The following is a 22,416-nucleotide window of genomic DNA, read 5'->3' as shown; positions in this document are numbered from 1 at the left end:
GAATCTGTGTGGATTCTTTAATTTGCTCAGAATAAACGTACATATTGTAAAATGTCAAAGGCATAGTCTAAACATGTCTTGTAGAATGACGCAACTGGTTAGATGTAAATGCATGAATTACCAGAAGAGTTTAAAACAACATATTTTGTTTATTTGTGGGTCTGGGGAGGAAAAAATCAAAGTTTGTAAGCCATATTAACCATGCATATCTCAATTTTTCAGAGGATGGCCAGTATTTTCTAAAGGTCCTCATACCTAGTTATGCTGCTGGATCTATAATTGGGAAGGGAGGACAGACAATTGTTCAGTTGCAGAAAGAGACTGGGGCCACCATCAAGCTGTCTAAATCCAAAGATTTTTACCCAGGTAGGTGCAAAAATTAGCCAATTCTTTATTTTTTAAATCCCAAGGGATGTATGTACGTGTCAGTGTGTTTCATGTATTGACGACTAAGCTTCCAGTGCAGCTGTAAGCGTTGTTTCTCAGAAAAGTATGTTACAAAGTGCAACAGTGAATATAAATGTTCTGTCTGTCTTGGTGTATGGAATGGACTGGGCACTAACTGCTTGAAATATGTTTAAAGAGGTTTACAATGTTTCTGCAAAAGAATATTTTCATTAACATTTTGATTGCTTTGTGTTAGTTTAAAAAAAAAAAAAAATCTAGCTTTAAGGAACCAACTTGACAGCTGGCGTAAAAATAATTGTTCGTTTGAAGTTTCCAGACATTGTAATGACAATTAAGTTAGAATGAGTAAAAATGAGAGGCCGCCTCTTAAAGAATGGGCCATTTACTTTAAATCCATTATGTACCTTCTTTCTGCTTCACTGCTTTGTTCACTGGCTCTGGAGTGAAGTAAAGAGAACAAGTGCTGCTCTTTAGATATTCTTTATATTATGTTTATCATGATGGTGGAAGAAAACTCTATTATAAAAGTGAAATACTTTGATGAATAAAGAAATGAGTATTTTATCAACTGTATTAATGCACAAGAAAGAAGTTTTTAATATTTGCGTATAACAATAATAAATACCTGATTTAGCATTTCTTCTTTATAAGATTTCTGAAGAAGGAGTCTTACATAATTATATACAAGATTTCAGCTTCTGCAATTAAATAATCGGGTTTTTTTTCCTAAAGATGAACAAATTGGCATTCTGTAATTGAACTTTGTTCTAGAGGACTTTTAAAAAAACTGATGCGAAATAATAACATAGCTAACACTATTTTTGGTGTTTTGATGTTGTTATTTTGAAGAATAACTGGTGATTTAGAATTGAGTTGACTAGCTGTTACCGATTCTTTTTTGTTGCAAAAATAAGAGCTGCTTTGCATTTGATCTAGTTTAACAAGATGACTGAATTCTACAAAATAGTGAAGGCAGTTGGTATGGATGTAAACAGAACACTAACATTGGAGCATTTAGCTTTTCTTTCCTCTAACTTTAGTGTCAGACAGAAGTGGATAATTTTTTATCAATGGAGAGATTGTGGTCTATTTACAATGATGATTTTTGATGTAGAAATTTTAATGCACCTGTTGTACATATCCTTAATGAAGGTAGTTTATAATACTTAAATGTCAGAGGTTAAAGTGATACATGTAGACTTGTCCTGTTGACAGATACCGTTTATGAACTGGTGCTTGTTGTCTCTGAGGTTTTTTTTCTTTTTTTACTTTTCTTCAGAAAGTTAGAAAAAATGGTCTTTTATTTTGAAAGGTATGTTAGGGTGGGAAAAAATCAATGTAGAATTGTGAAAACTCTTGGAAGAAATAAAAGCATTCAAAAGAGCCTGATTGCAGAATTAATAACATAATCTGGGTAAAGAGCCGCAATAGTAAATTAAATTCACTGTCAATAGATGAAAATGAAATAGATTTTCTGCATTATACATGAGGTGGTATCAGATATGCAAGGATGTTACAGAAAATTGGTGTTTATGAAGAATATTCCAAATACCAAATTACAAGCCTTTTCATTTTACTACAGTTTATTTACACTCGCTTGGAAAGGACGCTCCAAAGATTAGATCTTTTGTTCAGTGCTCTAGCATAGTTCTTCTGTTTTCTGATTAAATCAGAATTACATATTTTTTGTGCAGAAAATTGTAAAGATACAGCGGTAGTAGCAGAAGAACCTTTGAAAAATAAAAATTAGCAAGCTAGAATGACATGAGTAAAACGGTTGTGACATAAGCACATTCTATCTTAAAATCAGTAGTAATAATATAAATAACTAGGGCAGCGAGAGGCTCAAGCAGTTTCACTGTAACAGGTGCAAATGAAGTTCCAGTTTGACTTCATACAGTCTGCTTTGAATTTGCAGCCACGTTGTGTCATATAGAAAATGAGTGTTTTAAGGAAGTTGGCGACTGATACCTGCTAAAGGATGGAACAGGGATGAGAAATGGATTCCAGTGCGGCTAGCTCTCGTTAGTCTTTCTGTTTGCATTTGACCACCAGCCCATGGAATTTTCGGAGGTCCTGGCATTCCCTGAGCTGATGGCTTTTGAGTTTCTTCCAGACTCTCATGCTCATATAGCATTAGGGAATACAACCCTTGTGAAATAGCTAATATAAAGATGCGGTTTATTTTTCTTACAAAGTTTCTTAAACAATTATTCTGTTTTCCTAATAGAAGTTACTTAGTCGGTACTTCTGATGCTTGTGACTCTAAATGTGTTTAATGTACATTTCACTATGGAATGTTCTCTCGCCGAAGCTTCTGTGAAACTTTTCTGTATTTCCAAAAAGTTTTAGCACAATCTGAGTAAGTTGCTGTTTGGAAAGGAGGAAGTTGGTTGTAATACAGAAGTCATGAGTAGTTCCTATGATCTAATAGTGTTCTTTTTTTTTCCTCTGTGATATAGGACTTCAATATGCAGACTGATTTCTGTTGGAATTATTTTTTGTGCATCAAAAGGTGACATAATTACTGAAGAATTATATGGCAGCTCTAATTACAAGAAATTGAAGGAAAAAACAGCTTTTCACTGAACATTTTAGTTTACAAAATAGGAAGCAGTGTACAAATACATTACCATCCATTACAGTCTTATTTTTTGAGTACACAATTTATTGTTTTCTTTCCAGGTTACCAGCTGACTTTTTCTAATTGTCTGGACTTCTGCAATTTGACTTTGGTTATTGTGCTTAGATTATCCCTGATTCTTTTCTGTTCAGGCTTGTCCCCCTAGATTAGTGGAAATGAAATTAAAATGGCAAAATATGCCCTACTTTTAAACTAAATGGTGCTGATCCTTTCTGCAGAGAACTACAGAGTGTGTATTGACTAGTAGGTTCTGGTCCAAAATTTAAATAGAGATGTAGCCATGCTACTTTAGTATTAATGAAGTGAACTTCATAAAGAAAGTGGCCATTCTGTGAAGCTATTTTAATGTATGGTTTTGTTTTGAATAATATAAAAAAGGTCACTGTTGCTGTTGTATTAAGCTCTCATTGTCTTATCTGTTTCTCCATTCTGAATTATAGTGAGCGCTGGACTGAAAACTACTCTGGACATATGTATTTTTTTCCATTGCGAATGCTGGCGTGCACTCTCGCTTGCTTTCTCTCTCGTGCACTCTTGCTCTCTCTCTCTCTCTCTCTCTGCGCTCCCACCCCAGTCTCACACGTACACACACGCGCACACACGCATGCACAAAATTATGTTGCATCGCATCATGTTGTTTATCTTGCAACAGGATCTTGCCTGCTCTGAACTTGGTGCTTGGGTGAATTTGAGCTCGGTCAGTGTTTTTCAATTTATTGGAATATGAAGTCATGTGCGTACTGAAATTAGATCATATTAAGAGCAGAGATTAATAAAAACAAAATTAAACGGGTGTAAGGTTTTACTGCTTTTAACAATAGATTAGCTGTGTTGTTTTTATAGCAGATTTCTAATCAGTAGTGATCGGAATGTTTGGAGAATACAAAAGGTGGGAGTTTCCTCCCCCGCCTTGTGTAGAGAGTGTATGAAGTGTTGCGTGGCTATGTTATGTTTTTACCAACTGACTTGTATTTGACATGTTTTGCATTTGAATATCAGAGTTTTTAAAAATATTCATGTGTTATGGGAGATTGTCTAGCTAACTTTTGTGCAACTGCCCTTTTGTAAAGTCTCTGACTCTTAAAAACCTTTCAAACACATTGAATGTGTAAGTAACACAACTTTACAGGAATTTGTAAGTTTGCTTTCTAGCTTCATTACTCCCATTAAACTGTTAGGAAGGGGGAAGGTATAATATATCAAGCATGGTTCACTGTTATTCCTTTATATAATAAAGGAATTGTCATGTTAATTTATAACTCTTAAGAATAACCTAAAGTCTAGTAGGGAAAAGAATCTGGTTTAAAAATCAACACTTGAAATAATGTTGAAGTGAAACACTGCTTTTTCAGCTATGGAAGAGAAAAAAAGAGTAATGGAGTTAGAAGCAAGAATGGCGTTAGTTATTAGCTGTTTGTTGTCATGGTTCCTTGAAGGTGGTTTGTCATACATCAATAAATGCATCTCACTTTTATTCTTGATACTTTTAATTTTTTCTAAAGTGTTAGCATTAGGTAATTAGAGACTTCATAAGTATATACCTAAGATTCTCAGATTCTGTTGTAAAGATTTACTTATATGAGTAATTTTGGGGATAATGGGACTGAGGAAATGACTAAATAGAGATTTCAGAAGTGGAATCTAGAGCTGTGTAGGTTTGTAAAGTAATCACTGGAATCACGGATCTTTCTACTAGTTTAAAAAAAAAAAAAAAAAGACCAACCACCAAAACCCCCCAAGTGTTGATTGCCAGCTGTTCAGAGGGATAATTCTCAGTTGGACAGTTGTCTGTTGCTTGGTTACTGGAACAGAATAAAAAAAAGTTAGCTTGTTAGCCAGCAGATCCTTAGTATTTTACATTTAAAAGGGAGCTGAAACTGAATATGTAACTTGGTATGATCTTGAGATTGTTACATATCTAACTCACCCAGTGTACTATCACTTAGCAGCTTCTCATTTGGTAGGCTTAGACAATTTTTGAGTGGAAGTTTAAGGAGAAATTTTGCACTGATTTTTTTCTACATATAGGGACTTATTCATCTTAATGAGTGAATAAATTTTGACATAGTAAATGGCTTTGATTTGCAAGAAAGTGCTGTGTCTTTGTCTTGTATAACAAAAGTTTAAAACAACTTGTGGTAGATTTGGAATGATTAGTCTAACTTTAATAAATGATACAGACTAACTATATGTGCACTTGGTTGGCAAAATAAAGAACAAAGTGAGGACGGCTGTTATCACAGGGAAATGCCATATTTAATAATTTTCAACTTTTTTCCTTGTGATTGCTTTTGACTAGTTTTCAATATAATTGAAAACCAAGTGAATCTCCTTGGAAGATTCCTAGATTAGAAGGCTTATGTAGATGAAGGTGCTTCTAGTAACAGTATTGGTTTTTGATAAAGTTGAGATTTCTGTAAAGCAATTATTCATCAAGAATATCTATTTTCTGGACTCATGCATTCTGGGGGGAAAAAAAACCAAACCAAAACCAAACCCTAAGAAAAATAGCTGAAGTTGGTATGCACTGAAAATTTAAAATTTTCCTCTTTCATAAAGTTTAAAATTTCTGTACAATACTTTGATGGTATTTTGCAGATAGATCAAAGTTTTAATGGAAGTTTGTCAGAACATAGGTCTTAGAGCCAATATTTAAAAAATATAAACGAGAATGTCTGAATCTCTTAATTGTTTTCCTTGTGCAGGAAAAGAAACATGCTCTTGCTTTTCTTAATGGGTGCAACCTGTAACAAGCAATACCTTTTTTCAAATACTCTTTGATCTTGTTTGTTTGTTAATTAATTGCATTAACTTAGATATTGTCCTCAGTGGTTGACCACAGAATTTATTTCGTCAGTGATCAGAAGCTTTTTGGCCAGGGGAGAAAAACCTTGGATTTAGTGAATTAGTCAGACTGGCTTTTAGAAATGGAGCATTGAGCGATTTGGGAGGAGGGCTTACACCTGATTGCTATCTCATTTCTGGCTTTGGACACAGATCTAGCATAAAGTTAAGCAACATCTGTAAAGATTTGACTGGTGAACGTCTCTCTGGGACTCATCGTTGCATCCTGCAGTGGGTGCAGTCAGCTTTGCAGTCCATCTTAAAAAGAGGTTGGTTTGTTTTTTAACATTTAACAGTAGGCCAGTGGGAGTTAATGACTTGGTGAGGAGTATGGTAGTTGTCAGTTGTCCAGTGTTGGAATGATGCAGGTAATTGGGCTGGACTGGTGAGAGCTGTGGCAGTGTGCTTCTCACGTTGCACTGCAGCTGCTGTTGATCTTAATTAATCTGACCCCCAGAGGCTGCAGTGTCATGGTATAAAACGCAATACATACTAGAAATGGAAAGGCTGCTTTTTTGGCTCTTATTGATGGTCGTTTCTAGGTAGGCCTTTTGGTTTTCTAACTGTATTTGTTTCACACTAGCATAAAATTCTTAATGTACTTCGATCTAAAACTGTAATACGTTTTTTCCTGTTTATCAAATATATCTGTGCAGTAATGAAGCTGATAAACATGTTTTTGAACTGTCACCGTTATAATGGACTTAGCAAAAATATTTGTGTTTATTCTGACAACAAATACAATTGTCTGTAAATGAAAAGAATTATATTGTTCGTGTCTGGTATGAATTTCTGGTGTACTGTAGTATGCTCTGTAGTGGGGTATGCTTGGTGCTCATGCTGGCTAGCTCAGTCTTGTGATTCTTTTAAGGATTTCTAGTAACATGGAAACATGTAAAATTGGAACTTGGTATTTGGCAGTTGGACTAAATGAGTGTGCTGTGCATGTGCGAGACTATTAATTTACTATCTTAATTACTATGTACTACTATCTTCTTTCTGGCTGCATGACGGGGCTTTAGGAAACTATCAGGTTCCTTACGTTCACCCTGGTATTCAGGGCCATTCTGTCTTTCCATCCCCCAAAGGAAATATCAAACCAGAGTTTAATGTAGAGATCTTTTAAATGTTACATTACAGTCTCCTAAGGTTCTATTCCATCCTATTTTTGTTTTGATTTCAGGGGTATCTGCATCCCAATTTGTGATTATTCATAGCATTATAAGGATTAACTACATTGCTTATATTTTAATTTAAAAAATAGAGAAATTATTGTCAGGATACTCTGTTTTAAATTTCCCCTGTATTTAATAGACATATTCAATATTTTAATACATAATAAAATGACAACTATCTAAATTCCCATCCCCCATATTAACTTGTTTTCACTTTAACATATTTGATAATTAATTATGGTTGAATCTGATTGGGGTTTACTTAATATTAAACGTGCTGTTCTTGATTATAGCCAAACATTAAAATTCATTTGCAAGTACTTAACTGGTCTGATTGAAATGTCAGTTTAAGGCAGTATCTGGAAACACGTCTATGGAAGTCAGCTCCCAACTGTACGATACTAACATGCCTTTGTAACTTTTGAATATGAATTTATCATTCTTTGCTTGAGCTAGTTATGAGCAACGCTATTGTGAATTGCTCTTCTTGACTTCTGAAATGCCATAAATTTTGTGTAAGGTTTAAGTGTTCTGCATAATTGATGGAGAAAATTAAGTCTCCTTCATGGAAGGCCAGAGAACATAGGTTGGCATATGAAGTAGCTGATGTAAATACCTAGCTATGTGACCAGATAGCACTTGAAAGAATAGTATATTAGGGACCAGGTTTAAAGTTATACGTTGGTGATATGAATGATGTGGGGTCAGATGCCTTGTAAGTGAGGAAGAGACACCCTTGTCAACTTATGTATATGAAAGTGGTTATGTAACATTAGCGTTTGTTGGATATAAAGAAGCATGAATCTCAGACAGAATTTCGTATTTGCCTGGTCTTGTAGGTTTTGATTGTGAAAAGACTAAACATCTGTTTTTCATCATTGATCTCTCACTGCATCCTGCAGGGCCTGTCATCTCAGCATTGACAGGATCAGATGAAAAATACAATCGATGTGTTGACATTTTTTTGAGAATCACTCAGGTAAGATTACTTGTTATACAGAACTACAGTGAAATTCATGGCTGCTGCTAATGTTTCACCAGTTGGAGTCTTTGCATTCTCAATCATTAATTAAATTAGATACTGAGGTTCTCTGCATGTTCCCTTGTTTCTATTTTAAAAGCACTTTTTGTGCCTTGCTCAGTGCCATTTAACTCTCTTGTAATTTCCCACATAAAGAGCTTCACACATTCATACTATTTTCCCCCACTTCATAGAGTGGCACCTGTTTGCTTGAATCAAGAACCATAGTGCACACCTCCAAAGCTCTTGGAAGATTTGTACGTACATGTATTTTATTTTATTTTCAAGTAGTGACTTTAGTTCTTTTTAGATTCTCCATTGGCAATATGGGGAAGAAAATTCTCCATAGAGAACCAGATAATGAGAGGCAGCAGCAATTTATCATCATCCTAGTGTGTTCTAAACTCTGATTTTTAAAATTACACAAGAAATTACAAATATTTAACTGAATATACAACTGTGGAGTCTTTCTTTTTATAACATAAATTATTGAAAATATTTATATGAAGTCATGCACTGGAAAAGTGGGAAATGGCACGTGTCCATTCAGTTGGCTTTGTTGAGCATCCAGTGTGTTTATGGAATTAAAACTATCTCAGAATGTATTCCCAAAGAGTTGGGCAGTGAAATATCATGGCTATGAGGGAAGGGGGAGGAAAGACCAGTTGGGCCATATGCCAAGTTGGAGCTTCATCTAGCTGAGGTTTACATTTTGTTTCCATTTGTAATCTGGCATTAGGAAATGCCAGAATGTAGGTAGGATAGTGTATAGTAGTAGTAGCAGCAGCAGCAGCAATTCAGGTGCTGCAGCAGATACTGTTTTTGTGGCAGTATTGAACTGGAGTTATAGAATATTTATGTTTTATTGTAATCTGGCAGCCTACCAACAGTTTTCCTGAGGAACACAAAAAAAAAAAAAAAAGAAAAGAGAAATAGGTGGTTTTTTAGCAGTTTATTGACCTGGATTTGAAGAAAACTTTTGTGGAACAAGAGAAGCTCTTCCGACATTCTGTCTGTGCTGATTTTCAAAGGTCTGCAATGAAATGCTGCTACTGGATGCCTTAAAGCTTTATAAAAATGAATTGTTGCAGTGAGAAGTGTTAGACATAGAACACGTATGGAGTTTGTTTTCTGTCTTGCATGTGTATGCACACTTCATTCTTTGTATGTCTTCTGTTTACCGTATTAGATGAACACTTGGCGACTTTGTCAATCTAAAGTAAAAATTGGATTTCCCAAGAACTCCTTATAATTATATCACTTCTAACTTCTGCGTCATTCACTGTGCAGTGCAGCACACCCAAGTCTGCCAGTTTTTGTTGAGCTTACTCTTCCTCAAGCAGCATGTAATTTCTAGCATAGTGAAATGCTCAAAAAAAAAAAAAGGAAGTGTGAACTTTACAAAGATTTTTTTTTTCAGGGATATAAGTTTTTGTGGTTTTGTTTAGGTTGGTAATGCCAAGTGCTCATCTAGTATTTGCACTGCTTTTAACAATAATAAAATACATACTTTATAATTTTATAAGCTGTCTAGTTCTGTATGGATCTGCATCTATGACTAGCTGTTCTAGTAAGTGCCAACATGATATGTTAAATGAATAAATTCTTTTTTTATGATTAATTGATCCCAAATAACCAGAAAAAAGATGGGACAATTTTGTGCAATGAGCAGGTAAACTCTTAGGATTGGACAGGAAAGAGCCTCTATAAAAAATACGTTACTTTGTGTAGCCAGTAGCTCTTCATTTTACTTGAGTTCATCATGAGTTCTTTCCCTGAAAAACTAGTATTTAGAAGAAGGAAACAAATGTTTCCTCAGGTAGCCAGATTTTAAATCAGTTAGGTTGTTAAAAACAGTATTTTTAGTGTATGTAGAAATCCACATGTAATTGGTAGCCTCAGAGCTTTAGTCTAGCATGCTCTTGATGAGAAAAATCAATTAAATGGGCAGTTATATTTGTCCTCCTTTAGGTTTCTTGTACCTTTTAAAGACAAAACTCTCTCAGTTTATGCAAATGTTTTATAACTTTCTAGTCTTAGAGACATAGAGCGGATAGTGGTAGCAAGGTCAGTGTTTGAATTAAATAATATATTTTTACCTAGTTAATTTTAATTTATTTCAGTTTTTAAATGGTACTTTGTTGATTAGTAATTAATCATTCTCCTGTTTCTGTATTATCTTTTCCAATGGCTCACGTTTTTGATAGTACTTACAGTTTGAAAGAATGTGGGTTTTAATTAGAAGTAGTTCCAGTTCTGTCCTTCACACTTTGTTAGCTTAGCACTTTCTGATTTGGAGGGTGCAGACATTAGAAGGGCACAAAATTTAGTCATCTATAATTGTAAAATGAGTACCTTGATTTTTCCCTTCTTCAACACACATGCATATGCTCAGAATGAGGAAGAATAAACTCCTCATTGTTTATCCACTTTTTGTCCTTTTTTGATGGAATAACTTCTTAATATGGTGCATATGACTACTGTGCTTTCAGTGTTGGCTAGTCCAGGAACTTGTTAAGTTTCATCTTGTGCAAAATTCTTTTTGTGTATTTTCTTTTGTAAAGAAGTCTCTGCTTGTAAATTTTGGCGGCTTTGTATTGGCTGTCTGAAGATCATTGATTTTTTCATTATTTATTTATCTTTAAGTATTTGGCTTTTTACTAGAATGGCCAGTTCTGATTTGGGTGCCTTGTTTCTCCCAATACAGACTTTCAGAAGTGATGACAACAATTTACTAAGGGTTGCAGTATTTCAACTGCAGTTAAAATTTCATGACCTCTTCCTAAAAATATGCATAGAGTTAAATGGGCTCCTAAGATAATGCAGGCATTTTTTTTCTGTGAAATGTTATTGCATAGGAGATCAGAAGAGGTGATCGTAATGCTCTTGGTAGTTGTAAGCATTAAGTTGTCTTAATTTGGATGGTTTTTACCTGTCAAAGATTCTATGAAGACAAAACTAAGAAAACATGCAGGGGTTTTGGTGTAAATTAGTATATATTAGTAGCACTGTTTTTGTGTGATGAGGTTTTCATACTGTAAAGTGTGCTTACTTGGGAGGTGCAGATAAGCTGATGATGGCTATCTGATATTCAAGTCAAGTGTGCTTAAAACTAAAAGTCTTTCAGGAACTAATATAAATTTCATATTTGTAGTATGACCTACTTCAGTACGTCTAGAAAGAGGTGTAATGTTGCCATGCCAATTTAGAGGAAAAAGTGCTATTGGTATTTATCTACTGAATTGTAATGCAGTTTATTGGCAAACCAATGATGGCGTATTTTCAGTGAAGTGATCCCAGTTTATAAAGAAACAGATGTGTGAACTGTAGTGCCGATTCAGATCCATGAATATTCTGGAATCCTCATAGGTAAGTCTCTATGTAGAGGGAAAGACCAAGATACCTTAGGACATTTGAGTAGACTTTATCTCTCCATATTAAATAAAGTTTTACTCTGCTTTAAGCAGGTTCCGTCATGTTAATCCCTTTAGAGTGCAGCAGTTTTCACATAGCATTTAAATGCTGGATTCTAAGGGGATTATCACTTCCCCAATTTCTTTTTCCCTTGCTCAAAAGCAAAAGATGGTTTTTGTATTGGATTTCTGTATAGATGTTTCTTCTGGGTAGAAATAATTTACTGGTGTAATCTGTTTCAAGGTGTTGGATGTCCCCTATGTTTGTCGCCTTCCATGGGGGAAATTAAGGAATCTTGCTGGACAGGCCATCTTATAGATGCTGAAGATAGTTAGAAAGATAAATTTCATCCGAAAAATACTATGTGCATGCTGCTTATTTTGGAAAAAGCCAGTGATTCAGTCTCAACAAGTATTTAATTTCAATTTTTAATCTTCAAGTTAGTTTTTAGAGCTCCAAGTTTTCCCTCTACAAACCTTTAAATTCTCAATCTGAGTAGTAGTTCTGCATGTTCTAAGTGCTGGAAAATTTGTAGTTTATTTCATAAGCAGTTTAACATGCATTTTCTTATTTACTTCTACTTTTATACTTGATGTTCAGAATGAAAATTCTGCCAGTAAAATATAACCGTCACTTTGTCTGATGAATTCAGACTTTGTGGTAAGTAAAACTTCCCGGTTTTGATAGGGTGAAGATTTTTGGAAGTAATCAAAACCTGACAAATTGTTTCCCATTCTTTGTGTTGCTTGAGGTCAAATATTCCACTGAAGTCGAGCATTTCTTAGAGTTGCCCAAACTCTTTATATAGGCGGGTTAGTACAGTGAGATACAGTTCTTCCATCTTTCCACTGCCGATGTTCTATTACTTTCAGCAAAAAGGAATACAAATGTTTTTTCTTGTCTGTTAAACATAAGGGCTGAAAATGACAATTTCTTTCCTATTTACCACTGCCTCCCAGGAAAGTGAGTGGAGACACTCCTACGAAGGCAGTAAAATTACCAGCAGTTTCTGTATACAAACATTAAATTCAGGTAAGTACTGAATTTACACAAGGTGGAATATACATCCAGTCTACATAGTCCCATATTGGTGTGTTTTCACATAGGGATAGATGAATAGTAGTGTGTGTATATTAAAAAAAAAAAAATCTGTATATGATTGCAGTCCAGGTCTTTTGGTAGAAGAGTTCTTTCTTTCTAAGGGTTTTCGTTTTTCTAGCAAAGGAATGTTTTGTGGGGTTTTTTTTTCTTTTTTTTTTTTTTTTTCCTGGTGCTCATCTATGGTAGTTAACATTTACTGTTGCCTTTTCCTCTGAGGAGGGATGTGTTCTCACAATTTTCTAGCCTTGCAAACAATTGTAATTGAACTTTTCTCAGCTGGATAGAGCTGTTTGAATCTGTATTTGGAGATGTCTTTCTTCCTACAATTTTAATATAGTCAAGTAAACGATGAATACAGGAATAACACATGTGCTTTGGTGAGGATCATGTAGGATGCCTTTTCAGTTATAAACAGATGTTTATCAAAAATAGGTATATAATACAGATTATCAGTCTGAACTTGGCAAATATCCATGTTCTCCCTTTTTGGGATAAGAGTTTTATAGCCTTTTCTTTTAGTTCATGGTCTCTTTGCAAGAAAAATTACATTGTTTTAAAAGTTCTTTTCAATTTTTAATGCAGAAATGCAATCCTTTACTAATGCCGAAAGCAGAACAAATGATAAAAACTTAGTGCATGTAATAAATAATATTTTGTAATTGTCTTATTCTTTGGTTCTGCTTAAAAACGTGGCTGGATTTTCTGATATAAAAATAATAATTCTGTGTCTTTATGTATAGACTGGCTTTTTAATATATTTGTAAATCTGTTCAGTAATTCCGTGTAGGAAAATACTGGCTTTATGTTAGTGTATGCCAGTCTTGCTAAAAGGTCCATTTTAAAAGAGAAGCGTTAGATCTAATCCAGATTCAGTTACAAATCCTCTTCAAATGAAACATTTTCTAGAATTTGTTTCCGTTTGCAAATAATTGCTCTCGTTACAAGCACTAAATTTTTTCTTTTGTTCCAACATACTTGTTTTATTTTAGTTTTGAAGGTGGAAATCAAAATTTATGAAGAAGTATGGAACTGACTGAATTATCAAAAACTAAACAATTAGTGGGAAAGATTCTGTAATTAAAGTTATAATCTGAAGTGTTAAAAGGCACAGGTAACCTGTCTAAAAAATTGTAAGGAAATATTGGCATTTTGACTTAAAATAGTAATCACGAAGTCAAATTGCCCTCTTTTTGTTTATTATTACATAAAATGTTTTTAGAAGGATTGTTTGGACTTTTTATCAGGGAGGAGACTGATGAAGTATGTATGGAAGAAATCGAATATATACACCATTCTGCTTTTCAGTAAGAAAAAAGTTGGAATACTTAGGGTTTTCCTATATTCTGGATAGTCCAGTTGTTTACACAAGCCTTTATTCTTTTAAAACTCTTGCTCTAATTTATTTATTGTAAATGAAAATCTAAAAAAATGTTTTGGTTTAGTGTTCAAATTCTAATACCTTTCAAATTATTTCAGAAAAAAATTAAACATTATTTTTGCATGTGTTTAATTTTGAGCTTAATAGAAACCTGTAAAGGTAATTGCACATTCAAGGACTTGACGTTCATTTAAAAACAAACAGGGAAAAAAATGGGAAGGCATTTCTTAAACTCTTGTATTTTCTTACTTATAATGTAATCTGTAAAATAGAATGAGACAGTATGTTCAAGTATATCTTGATATCGTTGGCTTTCTGTTGAAATAAGTTATCAAAAATACCACCTACAATTTGCGAGAACTGAGGGAGACAGTGGAAAATGCAGTTGATGACAGTGGCGTATCTTTACCTTTATTTTGTACTCCTGAACAAGAACCAAAAGCATTTGGAATGGCTGCTACATAGTTATTTGGCTACTAAGTTGTTAACTGTTTGTTTCCATGCACATTTTTATTTTATTGTATAAAAATACATGGTCCTCTTTGAGTTGCAAAAGGAGAGATTAAGATTATGTAATGTTTCATGGTAATTATGTGTGAGCTCTTTGCTTATTTACACAAAAGAACATTAAAAAAAAATCCCTCTGAACAGCTGAAGTGACACCAAGCACCAGCTGGGGAATCTGAAATCAAATATTTTAGGGCATGATTTGTATTGAACCACAATTAGAATGTATGATTCTGCAATAGCAATTGTTCTGAGTGAGGTCAAATTGCACACGAAGAAGGAACACAAGTGAGGTCTGTCTTCACTCCAACTGATGTCTGCACACGTGCTATTTCACAGTATTTTTTAATCACATGCAAAAGCGGGAGAATAACTAACTTGATTGTTTTATTTGTCCATTGTCAAGACTTAGTATGTCAATAGGTGAATTAAAGACTTGAAAGGAAAAACAAAACTACTACCTTTGAGAAACTTATTCTACTATTAAAATTCATTTTGCACCTTAACATTTTACTAATAAGAAAGCTAAAAGCATTACTAAAACATTAGAGAGACTTCCTCCTCCCCCCCCCCCCCCCCCCCCCCCATGTAGTGTACTGCATGTTAAAAATACAGTATTGACCTACTGGTATTATAAAAGATGGCATTTTCTGTTTTCAGATAAAATGGTGCATTTTGACACATTGTTTAAAAACTAGAACAGCTCTGCATATGAAAACACAAACTGTGATAATTAGATAGATGTGCCATATGTGGTAGTTTAAGTTGGCATATATCTCAAATGGCATGTTTAATGTACTGTATTACTGGAATTAGTAATTTTACAGCTGAAAGCTGCTAATTCTGCTATGCTGACTCCCTCTCATGAACCTGTAGGTAGTGATGGCGGACCGTTTTCTTTGCAAAGCCCTACTTCTGATAACTTAAAATGTAGTTATAAGCTTCTGTATTTTTAGTGGAATCTTTGACTAGTGTGTGTTCCCCATAATATTTTAGGTGTTTCTAACTACTTCAGAGTTCTAAGACTTTTTAAAATAATGATACAGTTAGTATGGAGAGGTGGTCAGAATGTTTTCTGTAATAAAATGCCTATAATGAGGAAAGAAGGAAGGTCTGTTTTTTCCATATAGCCTATTTTTCTCAGTGCAGGACTTCCCTCACTTTTTAAGTTAAGGCAAAAAAAATTGTCAGCCCTAAGCACTTGAGAATTGTTAATGGTGGTTAAAATCCTCACACCTGGCGTTTCCACAGTGTGTGGCTAGATAAAATTCACTGGTCACACATGACAGAAAGGTCAAGGGAAGAAAGCAAGACTTCTGAGTACAACTGGGTATGGCTGGGATGGAGTTAAATTTTTTTCATAGTAGCTTGTATGGTCCTAGGTTTTAGATTTGTGACCAAAAAAGTGTTGACAACACACTCGTTTTAACTGTTGCTGAACAGTGTTTGCACAGTGGCAAGGCCTTCTCTGTTTTTCACTCTACCCACCCCCCAGTGACTAGATTGGGTGTGCACAAGAAGTTGAGAGGGGACACACAACCAGGCAGATGACCCTAACTGACTAAAGCTATTCCATGTTGCTAGGATGATGTTATGTGGCAAAATGGAGGGGAGGGGGTTTTGGGTAGCGTTCTGCTCAGAGAGTAGCTGGGCTACCCATGGGAGTGGTGAGTGATTGCCTTTGTATCACTTATTTTGTTTTTTTTCTTCTTCTTTTCCTTCACCTATTAAACTATATTTATCTTGACCCATGATTTTTCTTGCTTTTGCTCTTCCTATTTTCTTCCCCCATCCAGGGCGGGGGGTAGGGGACGGGGAGTGAGTGAACAGCTTTGTGGGCTTAGCTGCTAGCCAGAGTGAGCCCACCACAGGGATTATAAATGTTTTTTTTTGTGTTGTGTAAACATTTTGCCTTTCTAAAAATGTGTGTGTGTGTGTGTGTGGGAACTCCCAAAACTTCACTCGATTTTGTCTTGGTGTACTGGCAGACACTGCTAAGAGTTAAAGAAATTAACTGAATTTACAGCTCTGGATGCTGGTTAGGTCCTCATCTGTATTCCCTTACATAGGTCATTCTTGGGGCACTTTTAGGTTGCGTGTTCAAAAGGAACATAGTACAGAAGGCAACTGAGAGGTCTTTGGAGAAGCTAATTGAAGTGAATTGTTAGAAATTAGGTGTGGAAAGGACCTCATGGATTAGGGAATCCAGTTCTCTGCTGTCCTTCCAGACAAACTCATAAAATCTCATACCCATAGGCCTTTTAAGGCCCTCCACCTGCCCCAAAATTGAGCTAATGCTGCCAGTTCGAAGCTGCTCCACAAGAGAAATGCAAGGGGAAAACTCTGAAGTGTCTTTACTCACTGAAGAGATGTCCTAAATGAAATAGGGTGAGGACGACAATGGAAAATGTGCTCTGTGAGCTTGGTGCCTATTTGTATGAGACTATTCGAACAAGCTGGTGGGAAGGTAAAACTTTTATAGCAGTGTAAAGAGGCCGTTTCTTTTTCCTTCATAAGGTAAATGTAATTTAGTTAATGAAAGAATGGCTATCCTTTTTTGACAGAACTGTTAATGGGACATCATACTCATACAATCATACTCTTGGGTCATTAAATCCTAATTCCATTTTATTGCAGGTAGCTATAATTCATAACCCCGGTTTATGGAAGTGCTTTTTAAGACAAATAGGAACTTCTGAAATTGTATGATTTCATTAGCACTGGGATTTGCTGCTCACTCGGTTGCCTTTATTCCTGAAAGTATGCATGATTCCTTTCACAAAAAAACTAGTATTAAGCTAACTTTTTAGCTTTGACAACTTCTAATTGAAGAGTAAAGTGACTCCAAGCATAGTGTCACATGAATATCTGATCAAGTTCATAAATTAATAATGTGTGAGTTGAAAATTAGTTTGCTTGGTAAGGAAAACTGTTGGAATTAAACACGGCATTCTAGACAGATCACTATTACCTTTAAACCAACCATAATTTCTGCTAATTTGCATGATGTTGTGGTTATATTTTCATTCATGTTCCGTATGGTCCTCAGCCATTTTCAGGCTGGATTCCCTTCTGTGTTTTTTTATCGCAATAAAAAGTTGCATATGAAAAATGCAACCAATTGTCTCTGCCCTCCCCAAGCCTAAACTGAAAGAATGAAATTTCAAAGTCACGTAGCTGAAAGCCTTCAGATTTTTAATTTCCTGTTGTTAATTGTATCTCTGTTGTACATAGAAAGGCTGTGGAAACGGGTATATAATCTTGTAACTAGATGCTAAGACAGTTGTGTGTGAACAGATTGGTGAGGAGGAGAGGAATGTTTTCTAGACAGGGTGTTTCAAGAGCCTTGCCTTGTTCAGCTCTCTTATCATCATTGATTGTAGATACTCTGTAACCTCCCAGTGATTGCTGCTATGATATTACTATTGCCACTGCTTTGGCAACATGGATTTGGGGGTTTTTAGTTTTGTTGCAGTGTTTCTGCAAAGGCAGGCAGGAAATCAAAGCAGTGTTTTTTCAACTCTATAAATTCTGCCCCATTTGAAAATATTTTCATGGGATGAAATAGCTACCTCTCTAGCTCAGTCTCAGTGAGTTTTAAAATCGGGCTTTGAGCATTATCCACAGTAGTCATTATAAAAAGGGACAGACAGAACTTTTTATATTGGGATGGCTGTTGCATGTCTGTGCAAATGTAATAATTAGGTCATTTCAAACTTATATGTGCCCAGATGTATATGCCCACATATATGCAGTTTGGTGCTATGTTAGGTACATCTTACCTTTTTGCTCTAGAGTTCTGTTATGACTTTCGTGTCATTTCAGTATCCTTTGCTTTTTCTTTCTTGTTTACAGTGGTTATATTTTTGGTGTGACTGACTGATATTCACAGTTTGCCTGAATTACAGACTGATGATGATTTCTAGGAAAGGGACAAGAAAATGGAATGGAACTGGAAAGAGAAAGGAGTTTCAAATACTTCATCCAAGCAATGCTCAGCCATTTGATCTCTAAACTCATTAGCTAAAGATTTGGGAAAACTTACAAACTTCTAAATTGGAGTTCCCAGAAATTCTGTGTAACCTAAGGGATTTTTGTGAAAAGAGAAATGGAATATAGAGACATTTTTGATTGCTCTGGGCCCATGATGAATATTGTTTCATTAAACCTGAGGACTGGGGAAAGTTTTAGTTTTGAGACTGCTTTAGTATGTTAGATATGAGATTTTTTTTAAATAAAAGACTTTTATTTTTAGAGTAGCTTTCAGTAACAATGCTTTTTTGTAGAGGTCAGTAACTTTTTTTTTTCTAAAAACTTTTGATTTGGTTCTCTTAAATTTTAGGAGTGACTGTAGCTGCAGTTTTTAGCAGTCTAAATTTCTATGTGTAGTTGGATAAGAGAAGCAAAAGTCACATCTAAATAGTAACAATTGCTGTCTTGGTAATAGAGGAATTTTATAATAAAATTTATAATAAAATCTGTTTTCAGATTGTGTTGCATGGTTCCACTTTATTTGTCACTGAGGGGCTGTTAAGTCTAGATACTTTAGTGCATAACAGAAAGTTTGGCAGTTCTAAGTTCTTACAAATTTGTGGAAGAAGTGGTGTTAAGACCATTTTTATAGTTGAAAGTATTTTACAGTTCAAGGTTCCCTCACAATATGTGCAAAGTGAGATAGAGTATGTTTTAGATTTCTTGCCAACAACCTGATTCCTGCCTGTTTCCTGAAGAAGATTATTGTGTCTTGACTAAGCACATAGGAACCCTATAGGATTCCTGTATTCTGTCTCCTGTAGAAATGCAGAACAAAAATCTGTCCTTCACCCCAAGGAATTTACCTCACCAGTTACTGTTCAGGAGGTCAGAACAGTTTTGGCATTAACTTCATGTAGGAATGCGATGTGTATGTTTTATGTATACAACACATATATGTGTTGGTATGACATTGGATGAAAATTTATAAATGTGAAATGGTATTGTTATAGGAATATTTTTCTAAATTAAAGTTTAAAGAATTAGTTTGATAAATTTTGTCATGAAAATTTGTGTCTTGGACTGAATCAAAAAAAGTTAGAGGAGTGGCTTTGCCTTTTTTGAAGAACCTCCAAAATTAATAAAAACTTCCCAGTTACTATGTATATGTGCAGCAGATGTGTTTTTAACACTTTATGAGAATTTTTAGTTTTTAATCAACAATCAGGTTAAGTAATTACTAAGGTGGTGAAGTTGTTTTGTGACTGTCACTCAAGCTTGCCTGAATTTAAAAGCTTTTTTAATGATAGTTAAAACAGAAGATATTTTAAAACATGTAGACCTAAAGCTCGTAACTCCATGAAAAAAAAAAAAAAAATTTTGTATTGATGTGGGGAAGGACTACCTTTAAATATTGTAACTGAAAGTGGAGTCTGCTTTTTCCTCATAAGTTTTCCTAGAAATCTTACCAAAATATACTATTTATCCTTTCTTTTACCCATTCTTTTTTCTTCAGCATTCCATAGTATAATGCAACAACCAACATTTTACTTCCTAGAATAAAGCTGTTAGTCAAAGTTGAGAGCTTTACCCCATTGAAACTGGTGGGCATCTTATGCTCTGATTTTCTTGCTTGTACATCTGTGTATATTTGTTCAGTGGTCTGTGAACATTATTTTCTATGAGAGTGCTAAACAGTTGATTTTTAAAAAGTAAGCTGATCCCCACTTGTGTCCTAAAATGAGCTGTGGTACTTTTTGGACTTGTGATACTACATTTCTTATGCCTTCCTCTTCCCTTCTCTCTTCTCTCTTGATAGTTTTGAAGGGCTTTTCACCTATCTTTGGGGAAATTAGACGCAATTACAAGTAGAGAATGGTTCTGAATTTCAAATTGAAAAGCATCCATTTCAGAAGCAATTTCTTAGTTTAAGTGTACATTTTATGTAGTTGGTCATGAAGAACTCTTACGAGCAGGGAGAAGGTTATACAAATAAAGGAAAAAATTGCATCATTTAGGTCAAAATATGAAGAATTACAGTTAACTTAGGGGCCTGAGTATTCAAGTATGTAAGGAATTATATGTTTCAAATATGTTTCTTGGGGGCATCTGTAAGGTTATATTAAAAAAAAATTGCAGATGCAGTGGATTAATTTTATTCTGAAATTATATTTTACCTTTGGTTATTACTTATGCTGGCTCAGAAACAAAAGAGGAACAGTGCTACCTTTTTTTACTGTGTACATAGGAAAATGGCCTTTGGAAAGTTAAGACAAAACTGATGTACAAAAAAGTGTAGCAAATTTGCACACTGTGGGTAAAAAAATTACTTTCATGAAAATATCAACGGACTTTGTTCCTAGTTAGAAGTGGCACTGATAGATGACCTACTTGTCCTAAGTATTGTCTTCATATTCACATGCTGTTACTAGAAGGAATGGCATTTGTCCATGATATTGAAATGCTTATATTGAGGTGCTTATGCTGCTGTGCCAGTATATTTCATTTATATTTTTTTTCTCTGTTATTGGTTTATGAGCCAGCTTTGAGCTCAGTGGTAGAAGTAGCTGTTTTCTTTCATTTTTATGTGGTAGATTTGAACAGTTATAAATTAAATTTGGCCATCTGTCATATTCAGGGTGTGTGTATGTAAATTTAACAATTATTTCAAACATTACTAGTGTAAATTTGATGTGACTAAACCCCAGGTTATTAGCTGTAAGGATTCTTGTGTTGCAGTGCAGGAACATTTATCAGTACCTACTACTTATCTAATATTTGTTTAATATCCCATGTTCTAATTTACATAACTTGATGCAAATGTATATGTAAGACTAAAATTCCATAGAAGTTAAAAAAAAAAAAAGAATTAAAAAGGACATTTCCTAGAAATTACATGCATTTTGAGTAGTACTTCAAAATAACTTGGCCTGACCTCTCTCTGCTGTTTGATATGAGAAGTTTACCTAATACTATATTAAAGTAACTGAGGAGAGGAAGAGCGGATGAACATTGCTGATAACCATTTGTGCAACATTCCTGTTTAAACACATTTTCATTCCCAATCTCACAATACTTAGGACAAAAATATCTGATAGCTTATGCTGTCCCAAGTGAAGTAGCACCAAATCTTAAGGACTGTAATAAGCTAAGTTCAATTTAGAGTTAAAAAAATTGGAATAAGATGAACAAAGAGAATATCAGTATGTACAGCTTAATACAAGATGTACTCACATATATGTATATTAGCTGTAACACATTCTTTAAAACAGGATTTCATGTACCTAAGTGAAACCCAGTGAAAAGAAGGGTATGTTTTAGGAAAATACAAAGTGGAGAAGAAGGGTGATCAAACTGGGTAATAATAGTTTTTATCGTAGTTATTATTCTAACTTTGATATTATCCATTGAGGCTTCTTGTGGTAATTATCCTTGATGGAATTAGTGGAAATAAGTGGCGTGATCTCTATCACAAGTTACACCCTTGTAGATCATTTCAGATATTTTGGTGTCTACTTTGTGATTAAAAAAATAAATAAATAAACATAGGAAAAATTCCTCATGTATGTATATATAAATGATATATAAAGTATTTCGATCTATACTGTCTTTGTAAGTCTTAGCAAAGAAGAAAAAGAAGATAGGCATATAGCATGGTTGGAAAGTGAATATGTCAAAAGTATTATTGCTAGAGATTAATCAAATATAATGGTTAGCTTGAAAACAGGAGTCATCTTAAAACTAATAAAATTCTTAGGTAGCTGTGGAAAGACATAAGCAAAACGTGATTTTATGAGACGCAAAGGAATTGCTGATATATTTCCCCCATCTTAGCTATGTATTGTAAAATGCCGGAGGTATGTTGAATTCCCTTTTTGTTCATGGTTTTTTTGGTTTTGATTTTAAGTAACTATGGATGCTGTATTTGAAATTTTTGCAGTTGATCATTTGT

General features: G+C 34.5%; 1 protein-coding gene across 1 annotated transcript in view; it reads left to right on the top strand.

The window, feature by feature from the left end:
- Nucleotides 1-22,416, top strand: part of NOVA1 (NOVA alternative splicing regulator 1) — a 158,830-nt gene that overhangs the window by 2,627 nt on the left and 133,787 nt on the right. The window contains exon 2 of the mRNA XM_075503057.1: nucleotides 223-366. Within this exon, the coding sequence (XP_075359172.1) occupies nucleotides 223-366 (144 nt within the window). The remainder of the gene's footprint in view (nucleotides 1-222; nucleotides 367-22,416) is intronic.

The sequence above is a fragment of the Mycteria americana genome, chromosome 5 (genome assembly GCF_035582795.1).
Source record: "Mycteria americana isolate JAX WOST 10 ecotype Jacksonville Zoo and Gardens chromosome 5, USCA_MyAme_1.0, whole genome shotgun sequence".
NCBI classification, from domain to species: domain Eukaryota; kingdom Metazoa; phylum Chordata; class Aves; order Ciconiiformes; family Ciconiidae; genus Mycteria; species Mycteria americana.
This window is presented reverse-complemented; position numbering and strand designations above follow the sequence as displayed.